The following is a 23,555-nucleotide window of genomic DNA, read 5'->3' as shown; positions in this document are numbered from 1 at the left end:
AATCACTGAACAAACTTTCGTTAAATCAATGGAAAATTCCTTTAACCTGTGTGAGAGCTGTTTATACTGTTGTAGGATCTATTCTACAGTTAGTTTTGTGAAATGTTTCATTTTGTCACATGTACAATAAAGTATAAGAGAAAGCATTTTTGTCACTTTTGCAAGTGGATTAACAAGTAATTGAATTAAATGAAAAGTACTTTGGTAGCAGAAGACAAATGACTAGGCAAAACCAGAATATATTTTTACGGAACCTTTTTTTTTTTTTTTCCTGTTWTTTTAAGGTGTCTGAGAGTATGCAGTATCCATTCAAAACTTCCATGAGAGTAGAAGTTGTTGACAAAACACACCTTTGTCGAACACGGGTAGCAGTGGTAGAGAGCGTCATTGGAGGACGGTTGAGATTGGTATATGAAGAAAGTGAAGACAAAACTGATGACTTCTGGTGCCATATGTACAGTCCGCTAATTCATCACATTGGTTGGTCTCGAAATATAGGACATAGATTCAAAAGATCTGGTAAGCTTGTTGTGTTTCAGAGGTGTCGTTGTGGGCAGTGTTGTCTAAGTGAAGCCTAACTTAAGCCATACTGTCCCTTTATATGGTTAATAAAAATAGTTCAAGTAATTATCTTTAAAAATGCATATAGTGGGACTTGGGGGTTTTGCCAACTATAAAGCCATTCCAGTGTTTCAGTTAAAAGTATTATTAGTGTTTCTTACTGTGTTGGAAAAGCTGGAATAAATTGTAGTTGGACTGTAGTATGTCAGTATCAAGAGACTCATAACCATAAACAGCAGTTAACAAATTGTTTTAAGGATTCTGGAGAAAAAAAATGTCTTTTCAATCTCTTTTTGAGTCTTTTTCTGTTCCATTGAGCCTGTGTCTCCTTGTCAGTAACAGAATTTCCATAAAACATTGCCCAAGTCATGCCTTCAGGGCAGTTATTCTGGTACTTGAAAATTTCCACAGAAACCGTTTATAAATAAGAGTAGTTAAAGAAATCAAGAGCAGTGCTGCCTCCCAGAAATGATGTAAAGCCTTTAAGAGAGTTGCAGGGATTCACCTTGGAAAGTAGGATTCAACAGTTGGCTACAAAAAGCTATAAAGAATATATGCATATGTATATATAAAATAAAATATACATCTCTGCTACAGAGCCTGCTGGACTGTGAGATGATTACATTTTGGAGACATGAGTTCAAAAAACAAGAACTTCTAGCCTAAAAAAAGGCAATGAAGAGCATAAATTAAATTACAGAAAGAAATCAGTAATAAATTATTTCAAGCCTTGAAGTTATGTCTTCTACTGTTAATGTTCTATCATAACATAGAAGTGCATGCAAAATATTTTACTTGCAAACTTTTGCAAAAGCTTGCATGTATTGATAGCAATTTTGTGACATAATCATGCAGTCTTGGGAATATTGGATTTTTTCCTCATAAATGAGGTTGTGTTATAAAAGTATTTCAGGTAGAAATAAATAAGGAAAATGGGTGGAGTTTGTTCACTAGATTTTTGTGGTAGTTGTCTTATAAACTGTGGGCCTGCCATAATAATAATGCAACTGTGTAGTACTAGATAACATATTTCCACTGAAACCGTTTATAAATAAGAGTAGTTAAAGAAATCAAGAGCAGTGCTGAAAGTCACTGAAAGGACTGTTCAGACTATGTCAGTACTTGGGAAGTTCTGGCCATCATATTTAGAAAAATGCACTGTCTTTTCCAATAATAAAGCCTCTGACTAGTATGTACCCTTATTCCTTGTAGATATTACAAAGAAACAAGAGGGACATTTTGATGCACCCCCACACTTATTTATGAAGGTAAGTTTGCTAGCAAGAACGCTGTTTTCTCGGAGTCAATTGAGGAGCTTTGATTCCTGGTGTGTCTGAAACAGAACTGAAGCTCTACTAAAGTCCTGGGAATATGCCCAGTTGCTTTTTTTATTCATATACTTAACTAACTTGGGCTCTTTGACATAAAAAGAGCTTATATGACAGGTGTTTCAGTCTTTTTGCTTCAATAGTGTGTGGTTATGTATTGTAGGCTCGCTAGATTCTTAGCTTCTGGTGCTGTTTTCTCATTTTTTTAGGTAAAAGAGGTTGACACAGCAGGGGAGTGGTTTAAAGAAGGAATGAAATTGGAAGCTATAGACCCCTTAAACCTTTCAGCAATATGTGTGGCAACTATTAGAAAGGTAAGAAAGCAAATGTCTATTTTGGGAAGGTAGATATGAATCCATTTTTCAACTCATCTTTATTCAGTTTTGAAACATAAGAAAAAGCTCAAAATAAAATGCAGTTCATTCACACATTGAACGTTTACTGAATCCTTCCATTAATTAGTTCTAAACAAGTAATATAGTAAAGGATATACTCATGTAAGTTTTAATTTTGTTTTTAATGTCTGAAAATTCAGTATTACCTTTAATTAGGAAATAACATGCTTGTGAGATTAATTTGCAGGACAATCTTCTGCTAATTATCCCAACTATTCTGCAACCCTGTTCAGAAATCCTCATCTTGCTAACTTGCGGAAGTCAATGAAGATTTTTATTATATATATATTTTAAGGATGTACTTTTTTTCTAGCTGAAAAGGGCACCATCCATATGAAGTCTATTTTAAAAGAAGACGAAAATGTAAAAAGCAGCTTAGCAGCCCAGCATAACCTTACCAATGAGTAAGGTTATTATTTTGATATTTTTTTCTTATTTATGTAGTGCGGAATATCCTTACAAGATAAAGAGTAAACTGAATTATAAAGCTTAAGGGGAACTCATGTTCACAAAAAAACCCTAAAAATTAGAAAAAGGAAATTTTCCCCTCTCAATTTTGTAGTTAACTAAGGTACACTTTACAATAGTACGCATAAAATCTTGGAGACAGGTATGACTTGGGTTTTTTTTGTTTTGTTTTAATTGAATGTCCGTATAAGTACTTCCATTATTATTCAGTTGTATTCACTCTTTTGAAACATGGCATGCTTTCTTTCTAGCCTTATCACACAGTTAAAGGAATTTAATGTAAAATTTTGTTTTTCTTTACAAAGGTTTTAGCAGATGGCTATCTTATGATTGGGATTGATGGCTCAGAAGCAGCAGATGGGTCTGATTGGTTTTGTTACCATGCCACTTCCCCTTCTATTTTCCCTGTTGGTTTCTGTGAAATTAACATGATTGAACTAACTCCACCCAGAGGTACATATAGCATTCTGACCACCTTTTATTTTTCATATTTTTCAGTGATATTGTATATGCCATATGCTTTGTTTCTTAACTCAGTCTACGAAGTTCTTATCACTTTTCAGGACTTTCCCGAGTCTGAAACAAATACTACAGCAGAACTTCAAAATCATCTAAAACAGAGTTACCAAACATTTTCGTACAGAAAARGGCAAACTGAACATCTGATTGGTTCACTGGCTAAAATAACTTGCTTTTGTTATCAGACTTGAGAGAATAGCCATAAGTTGAGTAGTATAGCCATTAAGTGAATGGGAAGTATAAATATGCAAGTCACTGAAAGGACTGTTCAGAATAGGTCAGTACTTGGGAAGTTCTGGCCAGCAGAGGTTTAAAGAACACTTAGAGTGTCAGACTTGGGCTAATTCATAACAATAACAGTTAATTCATTGAAATATATGCACAAACTTGAGCTTCGTGGAAATCTCTATAGATATATACATGGCGTAATCCCTGCTGCAAGAAAAGCTGTCTGTCCACTAGCAGATATGCCTACAGAAGACTCTTATTGCCTTCATCTTTCCACTTTATTATCTTGGTCTAGCAATTTATAAAGAGTATTGTAATTAGTTGTGTAACAGCAGATAATAATGGTTTTCTATGGATTTTTTTTTTCTATATTCTTATTCTAGCAGGCTTCTACTTGTATTTGTTGAATGATTTTCTAGGTAATAACTACACAGACAGTGTAATACAACAAGAAGAAAATAATTTCATAGAGTTTTCCTTAGCACATACTAATGAATCTGTCATCTTTGAGTATGTGGAAAGTCTGCGGTTGGACAGATTCACTGTTATTTTTCACAGTCAGCTCATTTAGTGAATTTATTGCTTAGAAATTCATGGGCATGATCTCATTGCCAGAAACATGAAGAGTGCTTTTTTTCTCTAAACCTGCACACCCCTCAAAAAATATGTGGTCCAAGAGTCTCTTACAATAGTAGTAATTGTAAATTTTCCATAACAGTCCTGTATCATCCACTGAGAGATGATTATAAATCACATGCAATAATCTAAAAGTCATTTGAATGAGGAATTAACAGCAGTAAAATACAGACCATAATGCGCATTAACATACTTAAACATTTTATTACTGATATAATAAGATATAATGATCAAAGCTCCTTAGCTCTTGGGAGGTGTATTCTACTGACTAAATTATGGCCTTGAAAATGGACAATTTCTTACTTCTGATTACCTTAGTTAGGGCCACGTGCCCATGTCTCCAGTACAAGCTCTGAGAAGTTAATTGAGGGAGGTGTGTACAAATTAATTGGTCACACCAGAGAAACTGTACATTAACAAAAAGAAAATCATTGATATACAAAACTAATATATTACTATCTGTATCAATTGTTAGCTATCCAGCTACATCTGTTCATGCAGATATTACATACCTAACTGTGGACACCATTTCCAGATTACATTTAGCAGTATGGATAGCTTAAGTATGTTGCTGTGAGCTCTTTGGACTTTAAGCTTATGGGATCATTCTTTCCAAACATCTTCAGCACTTGCTGAAATCAACAGAAGTTGATGCTTAGAAACTTTCAAGAATTTGATTGCATTTTGGGCTGTGGATGTTTAACTACCTATCTAATGAGTCTTGCCCTGCAGTACTGAGCTGTCGCTCAGTGGGAGCTCTGTACCCCCACTTAGGTGAGATCTGAGTGTTTCCCATAGTTCACTGTGCCATGCCTACAAGCCTGTGATTTTTCAAAATGTCTAACACTGTATACCACTGCGAAGAAACCTTTCAAGCTGTTTTTGGTCCATGAGCTAGAATTTGAGAATTGCTGGTCTAAACTGCTGTAAAACTCACCCAAAACTAAAATATAGTCCTAAATGGTTTTTGGGTTTTTTTTTTTTTTTTACAAATTCAGTAGAAAGCAAAAGCTAAATATATTTAAGAGACATTATTTTCTTCCCTTTATAATAGGTTTTAAGATTGAAAAAATGCTGTAAGTTACCCTATTATTGCTATTTTAACCTTATTATTTAAGTTTGAAAATATCCATGCCTGTTCTTACCAGTCTGTTCCTAACAAATCACATTTTTCAATAGTGGAGCTCTTTCCCCACAGGAAAGACGCTGGATGTGCTTAATTATATGATCTGTTCTGGTGATTTGTGTGGGGCATTGTAGAGATCAAGGATCTACGTGGACAGAAAACTTCAAGTATGAACGATTAATGTTAAATTGACACTTTTTGTATTATCTAGAAGTTCATTCATCTTGTTTGTTGCAATCAGGCTGTGTCCGGTGGACTGTCTTGTCCCTTAGACCAAAGCTCAGAGAGTGGTGGAAGTTTCTGATGTTAATATCTTGTTTCTTTGTCATCCTTTTAGCAATTACACAGTGCCAATATACTATTCTTGTTGTTTTTATTAATAAAGCTTGCAGCTGATGTACGAAAATGTTGTTTAAAATTCACAGGTTATGCAAAACTCCCTTTCAAATGGTTTGACTACCTCAGGGAAACTGACTCAATAGCAGCACCTGTAAAGCTCTTCAATAAGGTAATAAACATCGTACATGTGTATTTAGAATGAACTCAGTATTTTCTTTAAAGTTCTGTCTGTATACTTCRTGGGATTGACCCATTTCTTTGTGCACAATTTTGAAAAACTAAGACAACAGAGCCTTTTAAAAATTGGAACCATTTGGGTGTATTCAGTTTGAATATTTCTGAAATGTTAAGGAAAAAAGGGGGTACATGAAACTTCATAAATGATACCTGATATTTCCCTACATTAAACTGTCTGAAACATTCTCTTCAACACATTGCCTAAGCAGTTTTAATTAGCGTGTTTGTTTCCTGATGTTTACCTTGTTGATGTGTTCACTTTTCCAGGAAGTTCCAAACCATGGGTTTCATGTTGGAATGAAGCTGGAGGCTGTTGATCTGATGGAACCTCGCCTGGTATGCGTGGCCACAGTAACTCGCATTATCCATCGCCTGTTGAGGATACACTTTGATGGGTGGGAAGATGAATATGATCAGTGGGTAGATTGTGAGTCTCCAGACCTCTATCCGGTGGGATGGTGTCAGCTAACTGGATATCAGCTGCAGCCTCCAGCGCCACAATGTAAGTTTTAGTTTTGTAAATAGCATAGCAGTTGCTTACTGGTCCTTATTCATCTGTGATTTTTCTTAACTTCATCCTTTTCAATTTTTTTTTTCATAAAAAGGTTGTAAGACATAACAAAAAGAGAACAGATTGCTTGCTATTGCTTAGAAGTAAATAGTTCTAATCTCTTCCACCTTGACTGTTAAAATACTTCTGGGCATTTCTATGTCTACTTACCACTTTTCTGTTTTTATTGCCAAAAGTAGTTTATTTTATCTCAGGCCTGTTATATTTACTCATTAGTTCTGAATAATATCATTAAGAATTTATATTGCTTTAAGATTGCAAATGTATATGCTTTACATAGCGAATTTGATGAAACTCAGCATGTACATAGTTATTCTTGTGCACAGGTATTTATGTGAAAAGAAGGCTATGTTAAGTGCATCAAGACTTGGCCTGTCAGGTCAAGATATATGATAATAGGTAACTGTATTTCAGGACCTGTTAGTGTGATTATAGTTTAATAGGAGGAATTTTCCTCAGTAAAGGTATTCTTCTGYTTTCGTTAAGTCATTAAGGAGATATTCTGTCCTGTGTAGTAGCTTTGACATGTCTGAAGTATTTTTCCAAAATGCTAAATTCTGCTTTCTAAATTTTTTTTAAATCTGCATTCTTAATTTTTTGCAGCATCGAGAGATAGCCAGTCAAGTTCATCAAAACAGAAGAAAAAAGCTAAGTCACAACAGTACAAAGGACATAAGAAAAGTGGGTGACAAAATACTGTTTGCATTTTTCCTCCTGTTTTAAAAAGTTTGTGGTCTCTCCCTAAGTCCCTATTCTATTTGGAAGTGTTGCTTGTGTGTAAAACAGGTGTTATGCTTAAAGGTGCAGTATGCCATAAAAGGAACTTTTTAATTAACTGAGAATATTTATTTTTTTATAACTTGCAACAGGGTTGATATTGTTAATTATATTCTATATGAATTGTAGATGGACAAATGTTACAGTATTTTTGGTATGCAGAGATTGTTTTAGTTATGGAATATACTGAATATCTAGGTATACTGCCTTATACAAAATGCTCAGGTATCAGTTAACATAGTTTCAACTCTCCGCTTTTAGTTATTTCTAACACAGTTGTAGAAATAAGAACCAAGGTATTTGGATCAGAAAGAGAAGTAGGAAATTTAAAGCACTATCTAGCTGTTACCCTGTCTGGTTCCTTTTTAAAACAAAGTGATTTGTTTGCCAGTTTTCTAGGTGTGAGACATCTGTGGGAAGCTGACAATAAATAGCATTGCTGTACRTGACTATTCTTGTCACAGTAAAACATAGTAATGACCATTTTTAAGAATCTGAGCTTTATAACAAAACTACTCGGATTCTTTACACAGTAATTGTTTCCCTCAGGATGAAGTTTTCTTCAAAATTCACAACTGATTTGAATTTTAATTTGCACAAATGCATGTTTCACATCCCTCTGTATTTTTATTTCCATGACTCTGACTGTTTAAATCAAAAATCTGTTTTGTGTGAGTAAAATAAAGGGAGTAGAGGCAGCCAATCACAAGAGGACCTTGTGCCTTCTCCCATCATTCTTCTCTGGAAATCAGATCCATCTGTTTTCTCTCCTCTGAGCAATGTTATAGTTTCATAAAGCAGTTCTATTCCAAAGGTTCTCAAGACATTTCTCCAGTAATTTGACAGTTTTGAAAGGTAGCTACCTCTTGAGTCAAAAGCAGCAGCAACCTAACAGCCATTGCTTGGGAAATCTATGTGCAAGAGATGAAATGGTAAATAAGAACACAGGGTAAGCCTATATTCTTATGATAAGTGCCACACCATTTTTAATCATGTTTAACTTCATTTTTTTACAATATTCTCTTAAAAATTGAACCAATTACGAGTGAGGGGAGGTTTTTTCTACTGCATAAGAATGAATAGTTTATCTTGATGGAATTTGATGCTCAATTTCAAGACAGCCTAACTACGTATAGCATATTCGGAGCATCAAGCCATTACATTGACTCATTCTCTTGGTGCTTTCTTGAAAAGGATGGGGAGCTGGGAAGAAGTTGCAGTATTTTATGCTGAAGATAAGGACAGATCAGCTGCAGAAAAGGTCTATAATCTGTCATCTTGATTTTGTGCTGCTGCTTTGTCAAATTATTTTTTTAATAGGAGAGCCTAGAAGACAATCAAGTCAACAGTTCTGTTGATGCTGAAAGTAATTTTGCCCTCAAGTCAGCAAACCTGACTAAAGAAGATCTTTTTAACAGTCCTTAATGTAATGTTAGGAGAGATCTTATGTTCTAAGCTAGAACATTAGAATCTGTATCATCTGACTGACTTATTGAGACCTCTTTCCAGAGAGTTTTGTTGCTGTCAGACTTGAGTTCATCCATGTACACAACTAAAAATTTAAGGCACATTCTCTGAAAGATAGAACAGTTTTCCTCCATCCGTTAAAAACTGACTGTGAAAGATAGAGGCTCTTGAGGTCCAAACCATGCTGTTCTGTATTTGTGAGGTACAGTTGCTTTGCAGCTGTTTGCGGTAAAGTATATTTCCTAACAACAAATCCTGATGTGGTCTTTCTAACTTCTGGCCAGCCTTATTTCTTCAAGTGTCCATTTTGCTGACTTCAACATTACTGCTTATGCAGTAAGTATGAGAGACTTCCAAAAAGTGATATGCATTTCTAAGGACTAAATAGACAGCCTTTGGCCACTGCTCCTGGTAAAGGATTTCTGAATAGGTGTGGGAAGAATATATTGGCAAGCTAAATTTCATAAAAGTAAAGCTTTCAACACAGTTAGGAAAAGAACTTAAATGAGTCTGAGATGCATTGTAAAATATGATTAAATGGATCTTTTGCTAGGTTGAATAGTACGAGTTGAAACAACTGCCCCTAAGAAAACCCTTGCATAAACCTTAGAGCAAAGGTCTGTAGCCAGATGCTGATCTCCTTCAAATTGTTAACCGCAAGTCAGAATAGTTATCAAATATTTTTTCATGGAATTAATCAACTAATTTTAGGGAATTGAAGAGAACTATCAGACAGGTTTCTGTGAGTTCAAAAATCACCTCTCTCAAATTTCTCTTATTTTAGATCTCTTCATCTTTGAACAGTAAATTGTTATATTGAGATAAGTTGCATCCACTGATTTCTGTTTCATCACAGATCTAACTGTTGGGGAAGGGGCCACTGGACTGGGATAGGAGCAAAGATATCTTTATTCTTAGAAGAATCTGAAGCTAAACTCTGAGTTATGTGTATCCAACTTTCTGCAGTGATTTTGAGAATTATGTCAAGTAAGATCTAAACTTTTTTTTTTCCCTCTGGGGCTTTCCCAGGGATGGAAAACTTGATCTAAATGATGAGCTGTGCAGCCATGCTACTTTGAGTAGAACTAATATGAGGAATTTAAACTCTTGTGTTCCCAGTAAATCCATGAATGGAAGTCATAAGACAAACTGAAACCTTCATTAGTCGTTGCAGAAAGCAAACTTTGCTATTTTGGTTTTTGGACATAAAAAGTTGACCAGTGCCACAGCTAAAGCAGATGTCTGGGATGTTCTCAAGAGCTCTTGTTAAGTGACTCAAACATTGCATTTATCAGTTTCTCCTTTCTGCCATTCTAGGAGTGAAGAGTAAAATCTGGACCCTGTTCAGAATCTTAGGGTTTTTTTCTTCTTTTTAATAGTTTAGGAGCAGGAAAAATGCTAACTAGAGAATATCTAAAGTTGTGAGTGCTGTTGCCTCTTAAGCTAAGGACAGAAGACTGTTTCCTTAATGACCTTCATAGGACCTGTTCTTGGATAATTTCTGGAACTGGCTGAGCAGATTTGGTTCAGCATGCTATGCTAGGCTTTTTACCTTGTCCCTCTGCTTCCACCTGTTGCCTCCACAAAGTTTCTTGATCTCTTTCATACAGCACTAGTGCCAAAGACACTGGAAAGGAAATTCTCCTTATTTAGTGCCGTAGGAAGGAGATTTATTCTAGGGGAACTAGCTCATTTCTCACTACCTTGAAGTAAACGTGGGATATGGAAACAGGGGAAGAACTTCTGAGGAGTTTTCTCCTGGACTGTTGATTCAATACTAAGAAATCCAGTTAATTATCAAAAGGAGATGAAAAACAAGGTCATGGAAACATCTTATACTTGGCTGCCTCCTACATGTTTGTTCTAAATAGGTTATAGCAACAGAAATGCTGAGTCACAGGAAATAATACTAAGAAGAAAATATTTTTTCCCGTAGCCTTTTTGTTTATTCAGCACTTGTAAATAAAAATAAGACTTTATATTTATTTTGAAAATGGTTTGAGTCATAACACTCTAATGCAGTAGTAATGCTTTCACAGTAACATGTGAAGTAAGCACATTAACAAGAAACTGTATATATCTTAATAATAAAATAATAAACTAGATTATTTTTAGCGCAAAGAGGTGTTTCTTACACACGTTTCTCAAATGTACTCACAACACACTCCAGAATGTCTTTGAGTTATTCTGCTGTGTGTGACAAAGATTTCTAATACAGTGTTAGTATATTCAGAGTGAAGCAGAGCTGATTTACGTGGTGAACTCCGAAGTAATGGAATCGTGGTAATAGTGAAGTAGAAAGTCAGCTTCCTGTTGTTCTGGTGTGCCTCTATGGAAAGCAATACAACCAGCTGAATTAACGCTCGCTTAACACTGAATGGGAAAAAAATTAACAGGAATTGCATCTAGCCATAATGTTTTACTTCTCAACAAATAATACAAGAGAAGGTCAGATTTCTTAACCCATAAAAACAAAGCTGGAGCTGAGAACGCAGCCATGCTTTTTTTTCCCCCCCCCTTTCTTTAAAATTTGCAATGGGCCACATTAATATTAATTTCCCCCTCTATCATTTGATGTGACTCACAAGTAGTTAATGAGCACACATTTAGTAATAAAGATAGAAAAATTAAATAAGTTTGTTACCTGTTTCATGTCATAATGCAGATGTTCCTAGGGCTTTTTTTTAGCATAATTTGTTATTGTTACTGTTTGAAATGCCCGAACACTTTGGTGTGAGTACTAATATATAGAGAATAAAATAATTTTATTAAAGGCTTAACGATGCCTTAGGTCTATTTTGAACCAGGAGACCATGCATAAAGGAGTAGAAATCAACCAGCATCCTACTTGGCCTAGCCTTCAGTAGGCTTCAGTTCTCAGTGAACAGTCTGAGTTACCTAATGCACTTTAACCCAAGCGTTTATTTTAGTTTGACTTGATGTTTAGAGAGGAAGATACCAGTTGGGAAGAAACCTGTCAGTTTGTCGAGCCTACCCATGACAGGTGGGGTGCGGAGGAGCTTCTCTGGTGATGACGAGTTGACTCCTCCTCCATATCGAACCCTGCCAGCACAGACAGCCCCGGAGGCCTTCCAGCCTCCCAGGACTAGCCGAGAGTTCAGTCCCAGCCTCAAAACAGGTAACTAGCCACATCAGTCTCTGTTACTGCAGAGGGAAATGATGGACAGGGTGGGCAACTAAGCATGGTCTAGCATGGAATATGCTGACTCATCAACTCTTTTTTCTCTTTCTCTCTCTTTCTTATTTTTGCTTTTTGTTTCTTTTTTCCTGTTAGAGAGCTTTTCATTCTCACTGATGCACCACATCACTGAATTAATCTTAGGGAAGAAGGAGTCCAGCTGTTTCAGAACTTCATCTGAGGCCAGATTATAGGTTACTGAGGCGCAGGGGCACTGTGGAGCTCTACAGAGATTAAAAATACAAAAATGCACTCAGTTAAATTTACTGAATGGTAATGTGGGATTGGGAATATTTGACATGCGCAGGAAGTTAGTGTGGATTATTTTTTTGCAGAGAAAATACCGTACACAGTGGATAAGGAGTGATTTTTGCCTTTGTGTCAGAAAAAGGCAGTTATCAGGGAAAAAGATCTTCAGATACAAGCGTTATTTGAAATTTCATAGATTACTTATTTCGCTATTTTTGCTCTAAAACCTGGGTTTGGTTAAGCATTGACAGTATAATTACACAGCTGTATGAGTGAGCAGGGGAAAACTCTTCAATAATTCATTTATTGATAGTATTGAGCAGGTTAAAACTTTAAGCTTTAAGGAAGGTTTATGTAATGTAATCCTTGATTATAGAAGTCCATTCCAAGGAACTGATAGTTTTTCCTCTGTCCTATTCCCGATATATATAGGGCAATATAGATTCTCTCTGATACAGTGTAGTTGTATGATCTGTCAGACAAACCAAATTGTGCTCTCCCTGCAGGWCTGTTGCCAGGTTGATGGATTTATCTCCAAATTCGCTTGACTTGTACCCTCTTAAACTTCCTTCAGTCTGAGTAGGCTACAGTATTGGCACTTTTCATTGACTATGAAATACATCCAGAACACAGATCCTCATGTCCGCATCTTATGCCTTCATTGAATAGGACACTATACCCCACCTGCCTTCTTCTTTGGACCCTGAGGACAAATGTTGACTCTTCTTTACACCCCCTCAAGGTTTTTCAACTCATCTTGTTTTTGGGTGCCCAAATATTGTCACATCTCTTCAGGGATGAGTTGAAACAAAGAGCTGCACTGATTTTGTAAAAGTGCCTAAATTTAATTACTTGTTAYTTTGTCTAGCACAGGAGCTATAACAATAAAGCACTTGTACACATTTCTTAAGTCAGCTTCCTTGCTATTCCTGGGTTTATGTCCGTGTCTTTTACAGAGTCCTTGATGCAAAACAGAAGCATTGTGTAGGAGAGGCGGTTCTGGACTGCCTTTTCTGCACAGTTTTTCTTCTTTTATGGCAAATCTACAGTTAAAATGCATATATGTAGTGCACATACATGCATATACTGAGTTTTCCTTGTCATTATAGCCCTGAGTTCCTACAAAAACCCTTTGCTCTTTGCTTTCTGAGACCTGATGCTTTCTATTATCTTCTTTGGGAGCTCTTCAAATTGCCAAATTTTTGAGAGTTTGGGCAAAATCAGTTTTATTTATGATACAGCTTTTTCATTATGCAAAGCTTTTTTATCTTTTAGCAAGACCACATACTTTTAGTCTGAGGAATTAGGGGAAGCGTAGCCCTGATGTAATTGTCTCAAAACACGTTTGAGATCAGCCAGATTTCATAGGTTGCATGTGTATTCCTCAGCATATCACAGTGCCTCACACTTTAGTAGTCACAGCTAGGATATAGGCACTTTGCAGAAGGTTCTTATATAGCTTTGAATGAAAATGGTGAAAGATTATTGATGAGACAGGCATCTAGTCTAAAACTTCTCGTCTATCAGAGATCTCAGTAAGGCTCACTGAAGAGCTCTTTCCACTCTTATACCATCATTGGTGCAGGAGAAGATTTCAGTGGTGCTTCATCTTGTGTGAAAGAAGTGTTTTTGCTCTCCAACAAAGTCATGCTGCTTCCTTAATATACACAAGTATTTTGAATCTTTGAGTCATGTGAAATGATCTTTAAATACTGCAACGCAACTGTTGGGTGGTTTCACATAAAGAGCTGATAACCAGCCTGCTGGGGAGGGAGACTGCTCTGAGAGACTCACCCTGTATTTGGTACACATATAGTTATCTCTAAACCATTGCTCTTATTGCCATAATGATGTTTCTGGGAGGTTGAATGACATCAAACACAGTTTTTCTTTGTCTCCATGCAAAACGTGGAGAATACTTAAAAAGAGAGTACCTTTCATGTCTCTGTCCCTTTTGCTTCCAAGATGATCAGTCAGATGACTTCCATAAGACTTTTTATTCTTCTTTCAAACAACTGTTTTGTTGTATATTTGTAGTTAAGCTTTTCTTAGGAAAGATTTTAACTAATAGCTGAATAGTAGGGACAAATGAACTAAAGTATCATTAAATATCTAAATGTAAGGATTCGGGTTCTAATTAGCCAGATGCAAGTCAAATTGTGGAGACTGCTCTTGCTCTCATACAGCTCTTGCTCTTGCACCTACAGAAGCATTCTGCAAATGCTGGGGGAGAGAAGGAAAGGAGCATGCCTGGTAGAGTGCAGGGGATATTCTTGACCTCTGTGTAGTATTTTCTTAAAGTATTAGCAGCATATCTAAGTAACCAATTATGTTTCTTATCATTTAGACAATACCTTTGTTGTCCTCCGCGGACCAAGAGAAATGGGGCTTTTGATCAGAGTTGAACATAACGCAGGGAAAAGTGTAAACAAGCAAGGGATTTTGGACCATGTGGATGGGGAGGAGGCATCCGTTAAATAAATTGGCAGAGCTTGCATCATGCTCCAATTTTTCGACAACTTTTAATATCTTAATTTTCAAATTTTATTTTTATTTAGCACAAGAGTGTATTTCAGCATGGAAGATGACATAGAACCATAATAAAAGCATAATCGAATGGCTTGTAAGTTATAGCAGGGCTACAAATAGCAACAGGTTATGGGTTTTATTTTTAGCCTTCACTGCATAATATTTCTGCATTTCAAGAGACATTAATATGCATATAAGCTTTGTATTCATTAGCTATAAGCTTCAATACTTTTCTCATTCATTTGGTCATAGAGAACCATTTATTTTTGTATAATCAGCCTTTTAATGTGGGTACTGCACCTTTAATGAAAATACTGACATATTTTGTTTTCAGTGTTCTTTTCATATATTATGCTCATATTTTGATAATTATCACTATTCATTAATGAAATTTGGAAGGTAATCGTGACATTACTGCTATTCATAACATCATTCTTTTTATGCCTTAGGTCTCATTTCTATTTTCTTTTTACAAAAGAAGAGAGAAGATTAAAACTACAAAAAAATGTTTTGCTTGAATGAAACTGATCTTTGGAATCTTAAAAATTTAATGATGTATTGGGAAATCTTTATCAAAGCTCTTTCTTGTCAGCTTAAAGACTGTTTAAAGTACGTGGGCTAAATAATGTGGTTTGTAGATTGTAAATGGCCAATAGTTATTTTTACTTCGCTAAAGAGTAAACAGTAAGTAAACTAAAGGGTAAACAGTGAAATAAGCTGTCTTTTGAGCAATACTCGTTACTCTTATTGGCACTTCTGGTTACCATCTCAAGCAGAGTTGTCAACTACTAAATTCTTGCGGGGAAAACCCCTATAGAGGATATATTTTTTTTCAGTCGCTTGTTAAAACACATAATTTAATGTTCCATTTAAGGTCAGAAAGCATCTACTTTTTGTGGGATATGGCGTGTTAAAAGAAGAATCATTAAAATGCAGAATATAAGAAATTGGGTAATCTGGGATCTGTTTCCAATTTAAATCACATTAAGTAAATTTGAGGGAAATTTGTACATACTTTGAATTTTATGGTTCTTTAATGTTCATCTTTTATTTTTAGTGACTTCATTGCAGCTGAAGGAGGAGTTGCTAGATGGAGAAGAATATAGCTTCCTTCAAGGAGCATCTGATCAGGAAAGCAACGGATCTGCCAGTTACTACATCAAACAAGAACCATAAAGGCAGAGCTCAGAAAAGTGCAGGGCAGGGTATTGGTGATAGGAAAAGAGCCTTTCTCCAAGACTGACTGATTTTGTTCCCACTTTGATGGTACAGTTTGGATGACTGTACCTGGGGCACTTTGCTAACTGTAGATGAGTTAGACTCAGTTCAGAATTTTTTGGAAGGGCGGGGAAACTATTTTAGTGAAAAAGATTTTTCAATTTATTAAAAACAAAAATGGACACTTTTGTGTTGTATTTGAAGCTTTTGAAAGAATTTTGTAATATTTTCAAGTTCAGATTTATTGTGCATTGTTAACAAGAACTGAAATTCTAATTTTTTTGTAAGATTAAAGTTTAATTAGCAGGATCGTGGGAAGCTGTTGGAGGAAGATATAGTTGCAAATACAAATGAACTGTCATAACAAATGAACCTTTTTGGTACAAGTTGGGAGACTTTTAGACTCTTGTGAACTGCACTGGTCACGCCTCTGTTTTTTTATTGTGAACATAAGGAATTTAAGCCCTAATTTAGAGGCATGAATTGTAGGCGGAAGATAGTTCTGTAAAGCTCTACTCAGTGAGTAGCCCCAGTTGCAATGGAGCCATCACGTGAGGGAGATTTTAACTTTTCAAGATGTTTTTATTTAGCTAAAATACTTTTTTTTATATAAGATTTTTTTAAATAAAGTTCCTTTGGATCTGATTCAGTGCCCGTTAATATTGGTAGCCTTGTCTCCATTGACCGCTGTGGGCACTGGATTGGGACTATAAAGCTCTTGTTTGTACATGAATGTCTGTAGTCTTGGAATGCTCCAGCAAATGTTTACAGAGCCCTATGCCAAACTGGACCTTCAGAAAATTCCCCCATTTGGGAGATTAGATTTAGCTATGAATTTAGACTGACGAAGAAACTAGACAGACAGTAACTCAGGCCTCTCTTGGTATTGGGAAAGGAATTCTGAGTGTTGTTCTGATTTGTTTTTTCCTTTCAGGAAGACCTAGATATTTTCTTGCCATCTTAGGTATTTATTTCTGAGCTTCGTCGCATTCAAAACTGATGTTCCACGTGGTTCTAGGTGAGCTAAAAAGAACCACACGTTATGGATGAAAAAATTAGTTCAGTTCTGCAGAGCTCGCTATCTTTTTTGTTGCTGTGATAATGTAATATGGAAGTTAAGATGTGAGGAAAAATATGTTCGTAAACTGGATCTGTTTATTTTTAGAAATCCTTGAATCTCACTTCAGGTATTCCATTAGCTCCGCCTGCTTGACTGTCCAGATCTTTGTAAAGGCAAAAATCATGCAAGAGAGTGAAAATGCCTAACAGTAAAATATGAAGTACTTTAGCTTGAGCTATTAATGATTTGGATTTTATCCTTCCATATTTTTTAAACTTTGTACACTTTTGTAGATGGCTTCGTTCATGAAGTTGATTAGCAAAATGATTAATCAGCCCTGCAGAGCTGTGACTGGAAAAATGTGCATCAAGAGCTTAAGCTTTTACCAGTAAGGTTCATTAACTAAACTCTCAGGAATTAACTGCATATGTTCTATAAGTGCTTCTGGGTCTTAGCAGGTCCCCTTCAGAGCAGTACAATGAGCATCTGACTCTTGACCATAGGTTTAGGGCTTAAAAAAAATTAATCAAACTGATTAACTTCTGTGTTCCTACAGCCTATGAAACGCTTTAAGGATATCAACCCACAGAGCCCCAGGAGACCATTTTTGTATATTGTTGTTTGAGCTTAAAAAAAAAAAAAGTGCATAGAAAGTTGAAAACCAGCAATTTGATTTTTTTTTTTTTTTCTAAAATATTGCTCTAACTTTGGGTACATAGTATTGGTAATATGCACAGGTTTACCTCATTCTATGCAAGAGGGGTTAATTATGTAAAGTTTTGTATTTACTACTGGAAGTAAAAATTGTCCTGTATAGTGTAGGAATGTCTGGAATTCTTTTCTCCCTTACTGGTAAAATTTCTTTAATAATGACCCCTTTTTGACAACAGTTTCTTACATTGACAGAATCTGGTTATCAGGTTATACATATCTGTAAATTCAGGTGGTAAAGACATTTAGCTCTCTAACATAGCCATAGTAAAAAGACTCTGTCAGGGTTGGTAGACTTCAAATGCATTCTCTCAGATTCCAACCCACCCATTACCTTTATTTTAAATAGCCTGGGTTGAAGACACAGGATTAAAGACCATTGTAATGGTGTTTTTGTGAGCCTTGATTTACCTGGGCTCTCCATTTAACCTGCTGTAAGCAGGTTAACCAGTTTTGCAAGCACTGGTTTGGGTTGGTACGTCCATCACTGTTGATTTTGAATTGGACAATTTGCAGATTGTCCCAATCAGCTGGAACAGGCTGGCACAATCTTGCTTTCTTCTCTCCTAAGTCCTCTGTTTTAACTAAGCATCATGACTTAAGTAAAACACTACTGCATTAATTTGTGTTTCCTAATGTGAATTTGAGCTGGAAAACTGGACTAGTAATGAGAAAGTCGTATTTCCAAGTCAAGAAATCTGGAGCCCTCAACTTGGGTGTATTGCCCAGACTTAGAACTTGGGTTCCCAGTCGTATCTGATTTTTGAGGCATAGTCTTCAAGTGTTAAGAGAAAAATTTAGCACTTATGTTGAATACACTTCCTGGGTTGGAGAAATATGAGAATCAGATTTGAAGTCTGTCAGTCTTCACAATATTCTTTAAAAATAGCTCTTTTGTCAGCTGAACACTAACGTCTGAGAGTTGACTTGCACTCTCAAGGATACATGCGCCTTCAGTAGGAGTTGCATGCTGAGGTTTTTGGGTGAAATTTCTCTCATGTTTCTGAGTTCAAAATATACCTATATTGTTCAGTTGTCAAGTACAGTGAAATCTGTCCTAAGCAAACCACATAAGCAAATGACTTCAGTTAGTTCCTTAGGAGAGGTTTAAGTAAAACCTGAGCAAAATTCTAGCAGGTATTTAGAGAATGGTCTCTTCAAAAGTGGGTTACCTGTTGGCTGTGGTATCCATAGTATAGGCTTCACTGTATTTGTAAAGCATTAATTAATAACATGGTTCTAAGTATTTTTATTTTCACTCTACTCTAAGCCGTGTTACTTGGCTAAAAGAAGAGCAAGGTGTTGGACATCTGAAATCTTTAATGGGGGTCAAACTAATTTCAGTATTTGGCATAGCAGGTTTTATAACCATGGGGTAGTGCAAGTTACATATCTTACTTTGCAGCTACCCTCTTTTATTGCTCAAAATCTTTCTGATTTTTGATTTTTATGTTATTTTAAATACAACTCTTTAACCTTTTCCTTGCTGCATCTGAGGAAAGCTAAAGCAGTTATCGATTTCTTGTTCTACGGATACTAACACGGGTTTCAGTGTTTGTTTGTTTTTATTATTGTTGTTTTATGTGATGTGAATACCCTCTCCCGTCAATATTTGTACGATGGTGCTAATATATTTGGTAACAATCCTTTATTGGGAAGGGATTTTAAAAAACTGTGATTTAAACTGAATTTTCTTCCTTTTAATTTTCATATTTAAGAAGAAGAGCCACAGCCATTTATACAAAAAGGCATCCCCTTTGGCCCCTGGGAAATAAGTTGGGGCGGGAATCAAGGCAAAACAAATAGGGTTTTTACATCATTTCTGTATGTATTTGATATATAGATCAATATCTGTACAAATTTAATCTTTTATTTTCTTGGTAATTTGTGTGGTCAATGAGAGAGAGTATTTAAAACTTTCTCATGCAATGTACATAACTAAGTGAAAAATGCTTTTGGAGAAATTAATGTTACTTTCATTTTTACGAGACTGCAGATTTTCAGCATGGATGTGAAAAGCATTAAAATTATAACTTTGTGTACAAGATGAAAATAATTCACTAAATTTGCCTTTTTTTACACAAAATAAAAATGTTAAAAGCCTATTTATGAATAGTGATTGTTTTGTTAAAAGAAAGTACACCTTAGCCCATAAATGCACTCCAGCTTCTCTCATGAGAGAACAGAGATCTCAGAACAACTGCAATTTGTAAAATCAGTAGTATTATATAACCCAATGGATGCATTGTTCTGAGTGCGGTAAAGCACGAAGGCTTTGAGCCCAACAAGAGAAGATTTTTAATGAGAGGAATGTGGTAAGTATAAGCTAGCTGGGCATTAGATAAGCATTTAATGGAGTGCCACTGGAGAAACTAGAGACTTGAAGGGAAAAAAAAAATCAAAAAATGTTTGCTATGACTTTAATAAATCTGTTCACTCAAAGGTTAGATGCTTTAAAATTTTAGGTTCTATTTTCAAAATACTTGTTGCAAAAGCTAGTTTTAAAACCTGATCTCTACCACTGAATGAGCATGCAAATTAGTTAAAATATGCTAATCAACTTAATATGAAAGTTTTGTTTAAATATGCTCTTAATTAGAGCATTTATGTTAATTGGAACTGCTGTAGGAAAAAAATACAGGAGCAAGCTTTGCACTGGGCCTCGTTTCGCAGTTGAAGAATGTTAATAGCTGTGTAGAGGGAGGGGAATTTTGAAAGTGAGTAGTATCACATTTTTTTTTCAGTACCAATCAGCTATGCAAGCAGCTGGGCGATGATAGGAGAGGTAGCTCAAGCATCTCTTGAACTGCAAGTTGGCCTAGCAGTGCCACTGCATGTAGTTAAGTAGGGTTTTAAAAGCAACATTGTAGTGAACAAAACTCATGACCTACTAGAGTTCTGAATATACTTGCATGGGGAAGTCTGTCTCTTAACACAAGTACTCCTTCTACGAGAGACAATGTTGCAGTCATCACATAACTTGTTTTACTTGGTTGCTCCTCACAACAGGCCTGTTTTATAGTGAATGCACTACACAGAATTAGTTCTTATCATCCCATTTATTTGACAGTTCTGAAAAATGACAAAGATAACCGTGGTGATAATTGCTCCCAGATCAATAGCTGGAATGAGATGAGATGTTTGTTAAGAAGGCACAATTCATTGTGGAAACTCCTTTTACTCATAGATCCAGTCATGGGCGCAGGATTTGAAGTCAACAAGCTCTGCAGGTTTGAACCACAGGTTGATCTCCTTCTGTGCACTTTCTACAGAGTCACTGCCATGAATGATGTTTCTGAGGAAAAAGACAAACGCATCATTTCATATAAAAATATGCCTTTAGAAACCTAGTAGTCTTCCATATGCAAAAATCTAGATGAAGCACCTAGAGCTTCAAGACTACTTACTCTTTCAGGTACAGTATTCAAATGCCATCCAATTATAACAAACTAAAGAAGCTTAGCAGTGTGACTAGGGCTATTTTACCACAACAGCCAATGCCACTGACTGATGTTACATGAAGCCCTGAAGAGTAGCTGTATTTCAAAAAAAATGTTTTGGACCGAGCCATTTTCAAGTAGCAGTTATGGACTATGACCTGCAAATAAAACATTATCAGACTAGGATTCTTAAATCTATCAACTTCAACCATCTAGAAGAAAAGACTACAAACAGTAACTTAAGTCTCTCGTGATAGCACGCTAAGTGCAAACCTTACCTTCCTACTTGAATGCAGAAGTCGCCACGGATGGTACCAGGCTTAGAATCTGCAGGGTTGGTTTCCCCTAGCATTACTCTCCCAGTTTTAACCACATTGAGTCCTTCCCATACCTTAGGGGGGAAAAAAGACAAACCAAACCTATTAATGCATGCTTATGCAAAATAACACAGAAGACTAATCTTTGCTAATAACTTATGTTTTGCAAAGAAACTAGGGCTTTTCTGCTAAGAAAAAAGAAGTCTATTTTAGATTTTGTATTAGATCTGTGGATTAGATTAGGAAAAAGCATAAGCGAAGAGTTCTTACAAGAAGTTAAGTTTGTTTCACTACTTAGATTTTATTAAGGAACAAGAACAGATATTCTTAAGAAAATGCATCAGCCTCTTTTTGGTATGGTATTCAACATTGTTGCTCCAGCAAATGGCATTTTAATCCAGCTGATTTAATCCAACTGATTGATTGTCTCTGTGAGCTAATGTGAGAAACCCTACCAAAAGCAGTCTGGGATTAGCGTTTTTAAGTAGTTCATGTTCGCTGGAATTGTAACAGGCAGAAAAATAGAAGTTATCATCACAGTAATAGGCCATAGGCCTATTTAATAACAACACACTTTCAGAACAGCTCTACTTTTAAGCGTGTGGGGAAGTATTCTCTAACACTGAGGGTCTCAAAAGCTACCTGATGAACAAGGCCAACTTCAGAACCTTCCTCCTGTTTTGTTAGGATCACGTCAGCTTCAAGAGTTGTAGGAACTCATAATTAGGTGAATATATTCTAATCACAATGGAAGATGATGCTACTAAGGCTTTTTTTGTTGTTGTTTTTCAGGGGGCATATAAAGACCAGTGATACAGGAGATAGATAGATAGGTTTCTGTGGGAGACAGCACCCCCCAAACCCTCTCTACCTTTCTTCCCAAACCAAAGGATTCTTTGATGCAGAAGACTGACTTTCAGGAATTTGCTTAATAAAAGCTAAGGATTCTTTAATACATATTTCTTATGCACACAGCATTTCCTTGCTAATAAATAGTAGTTTCTCAAATTAGGCTATCTTCATTTTAATTTTGTTTTCTTCTGCCAGTGTATCAAAAGAGGGTCATGGGGGGGGGGAGTGTTTTTATAACTAACTGAATATCTGAATATTTTAAAATAATTTACAGAGCAAGACAAATATATTGAAAAGAGTAGTCTTTAAGTAAATGCCAAACTACTTACCATGGCCACAATAGGTCCAGAGTTCATGTATTTAACCAAACCAGGGTAGAATGGTCGGTCTTTCAGGTCAATGTAATGTTGTTTTAGAAGATCTTCAGGAGCCTTTAGAAGAACAGATGTAACGTTAAATAACACTTTCAAAATTGTATAACATAAAAGCTGTTACTACTGTAAGACTACAGGATTAGTGACTGGATTTGCTATCCATTTACATTACGAGCAGCTGTTGCAATGCTATTAGATGAGTTTAAAATCAGAATTCCTACTGTAAAATTAATGCACTACACAACACCTTTTTTTGTTGTGGCTGCAGTGTTGAGAGCTGTCAAACTCATTTCTTTGCATTACAGTAATGCTCAGCAATTGCCGAGTCCAGGATGCCTGGAAGATCCCGTTGCCCGATGTAACCTTTCAGTCAAGGTCATCTCAGCTCCCTCACCATTAGGATGCATTAAACCATCACAGCAACCTTTTGTTTCCTTGGGGGGAAAAAAGGGAAGAGCTCAAACACTTGCGGTCTGGTATGGCAGGAGAAAACGCCCAGGCCGTACGGGACAAGGCCGGCGAGACACGCCGAGCTTAATCCTCTGTGCGCGATTCCAAGGGCTTTATCCAGTCCATCAAGGGCGGACAAGATCTGCCTCGCATTTTTTATTCAGTATTTCCAGCTGTTGCATAGACCCAACCTCAGGTTCGCATTTCGAGGCGGGAAGGGCAGTGCAGGAAAAGGCAGGTTTAGGCGGCCGAGGGGAGGCGGGAGGCGGCGGGAGGCCGCGGCGCGGGGACTTACGTGCAGTAACTTCATGGCGGCCAGGCGGAACCCCTTCTGCTCGAACCGCTTGATGATTTCTCCCACCAGCCCCCGCTGGACGCCGTCGGGCTTGATGGCGATGAAGGTGCGCTCGGAGTTGGCCGCCATGGCGCTGCGGGACACCGCGCCACACCGTGAGGCTCCGCCGCCGCCATGGCGGCCCCGCTCCACGCGGCGCCTCCCGCCTC

At 36.6% G+C, this 23,555-nt stretch overlaps 2 protein-coding genes across 15 annotated transcripts in view; one reads left to right on the top strand and one right to left on the bottom strand.

The window, feature by feature from the left end:
• Positions 1-19,721, top strand: part of MBTD1 (mbt domain containing 1) — a 38,971-nt gene extending 19,250 nt beyond the window's left edge. For all 14 annotated transcript variants that reach the window (XM_026090479.1, XM_026090478.1, XM_026090477.1 and 11 more), the window contains 8 exons: positions 285-519; positions 1,774-1,829; positions 2,099-2,203; positions 3,058-3,205; positions 5,687-5,769; positions 6,105-6,339; positions 7,012-7,089; positions 15,687-19,721. In XM_026090479.1, coding sequence (XP_025946264.1) covers positions 285-519; positions 1,774-1,829; positions 2,099-2,203; positions 3,058-3,205; positions 5,687-5,769; positions 6,105-6,339; positions 7,012-7,089; positions 15,687-15,805 — 1,059 coding nt within the window. In that variant the 3' untranslated portion in view covers positions 15,806-19,721. The remainder of the gene's footprint in view (positions 1-284; positions 520-1,773; positions 1,830-2,098; positions 2,204-3,057; positions 3,206-5,686; positions 5,770-6,104; positions 6,340-7,011; positions 7,090-15,686) is intronic.
• A 937-nt stretch (positions 19,722-20,658) lies between these two features.
• LOC112977778 (nucleoside diphosphate kinase) lies at positions 20,659-23,507 on the bottom strand. The gene is made up of 4 exons (XM_026090548.1): positions 23,347-23,507; positions 22,557-22,658; positions 21,337-21,449; positions 20,659-20,913 (listed from the first exon to the last, which is right to left on the bottom strand). The coding sequence occupies exons 1-4, from the start codon at positions 23,473-23,475 to the stop codon at positions 20,796-20,798; spliced, it is 462 nt and encodes a 153-aa protein (XP_025946333.1). The 5' UTR covers positions 23,476-23,507; the 3' UTR covers positions 20,659-20,795.
• Positions 23,508-23,555: the final 48 nt, after the last annotated feature.

This window comes from Apteryx rowi, unplaced genomic scaffold, assembly GCF_003343035.1.
Source record: "Apteryx rowi isolate R43461 unplaced genomic scaffold, aptRow1 scaffold_86, whole genome shotgun sequence".
In the NCBI taxonomy this organism is placed as follows: Eukaryota; Metazoa; Chordata; class Aves; order Apterygiformes; family Apterygidae; genus Apteryx; species Apteryx rowi.
The sequence above is the reverse complement of the archived record's forward strand: the minus strand, read 5'-3'. Positions and strand labels throughout refer to the sequence as shown.

What these genes read in the sequence shown, in the direction of transcription:
- LOC112977778 (XM_026090548.1), bottom strand. Translation starts at nt 23,475, where the DNA reads ATGGCGGCCAACTCCGAGCGCACCTTCATCGCCATCAAGCCCGACGGC. An exon ending in CCGCCATGAAGTTACTGCAC is followed by an intron (nt 22,659 to 23,346) that starts GTAAGTCCCCGC and finishes GTTCTTCTAAAG; the next exon opens with GCTCCTGAAGATCTTCTAAA. An exon ending in CTGGACCTATTGTGGCCATG is followed by an intron (nt 21,450 to 22,556) that starts GTAAGTAGTTTG and finishes TTCCCCCCTAAG; the next exon opens with GTATGGGAAGGACTCAATGT.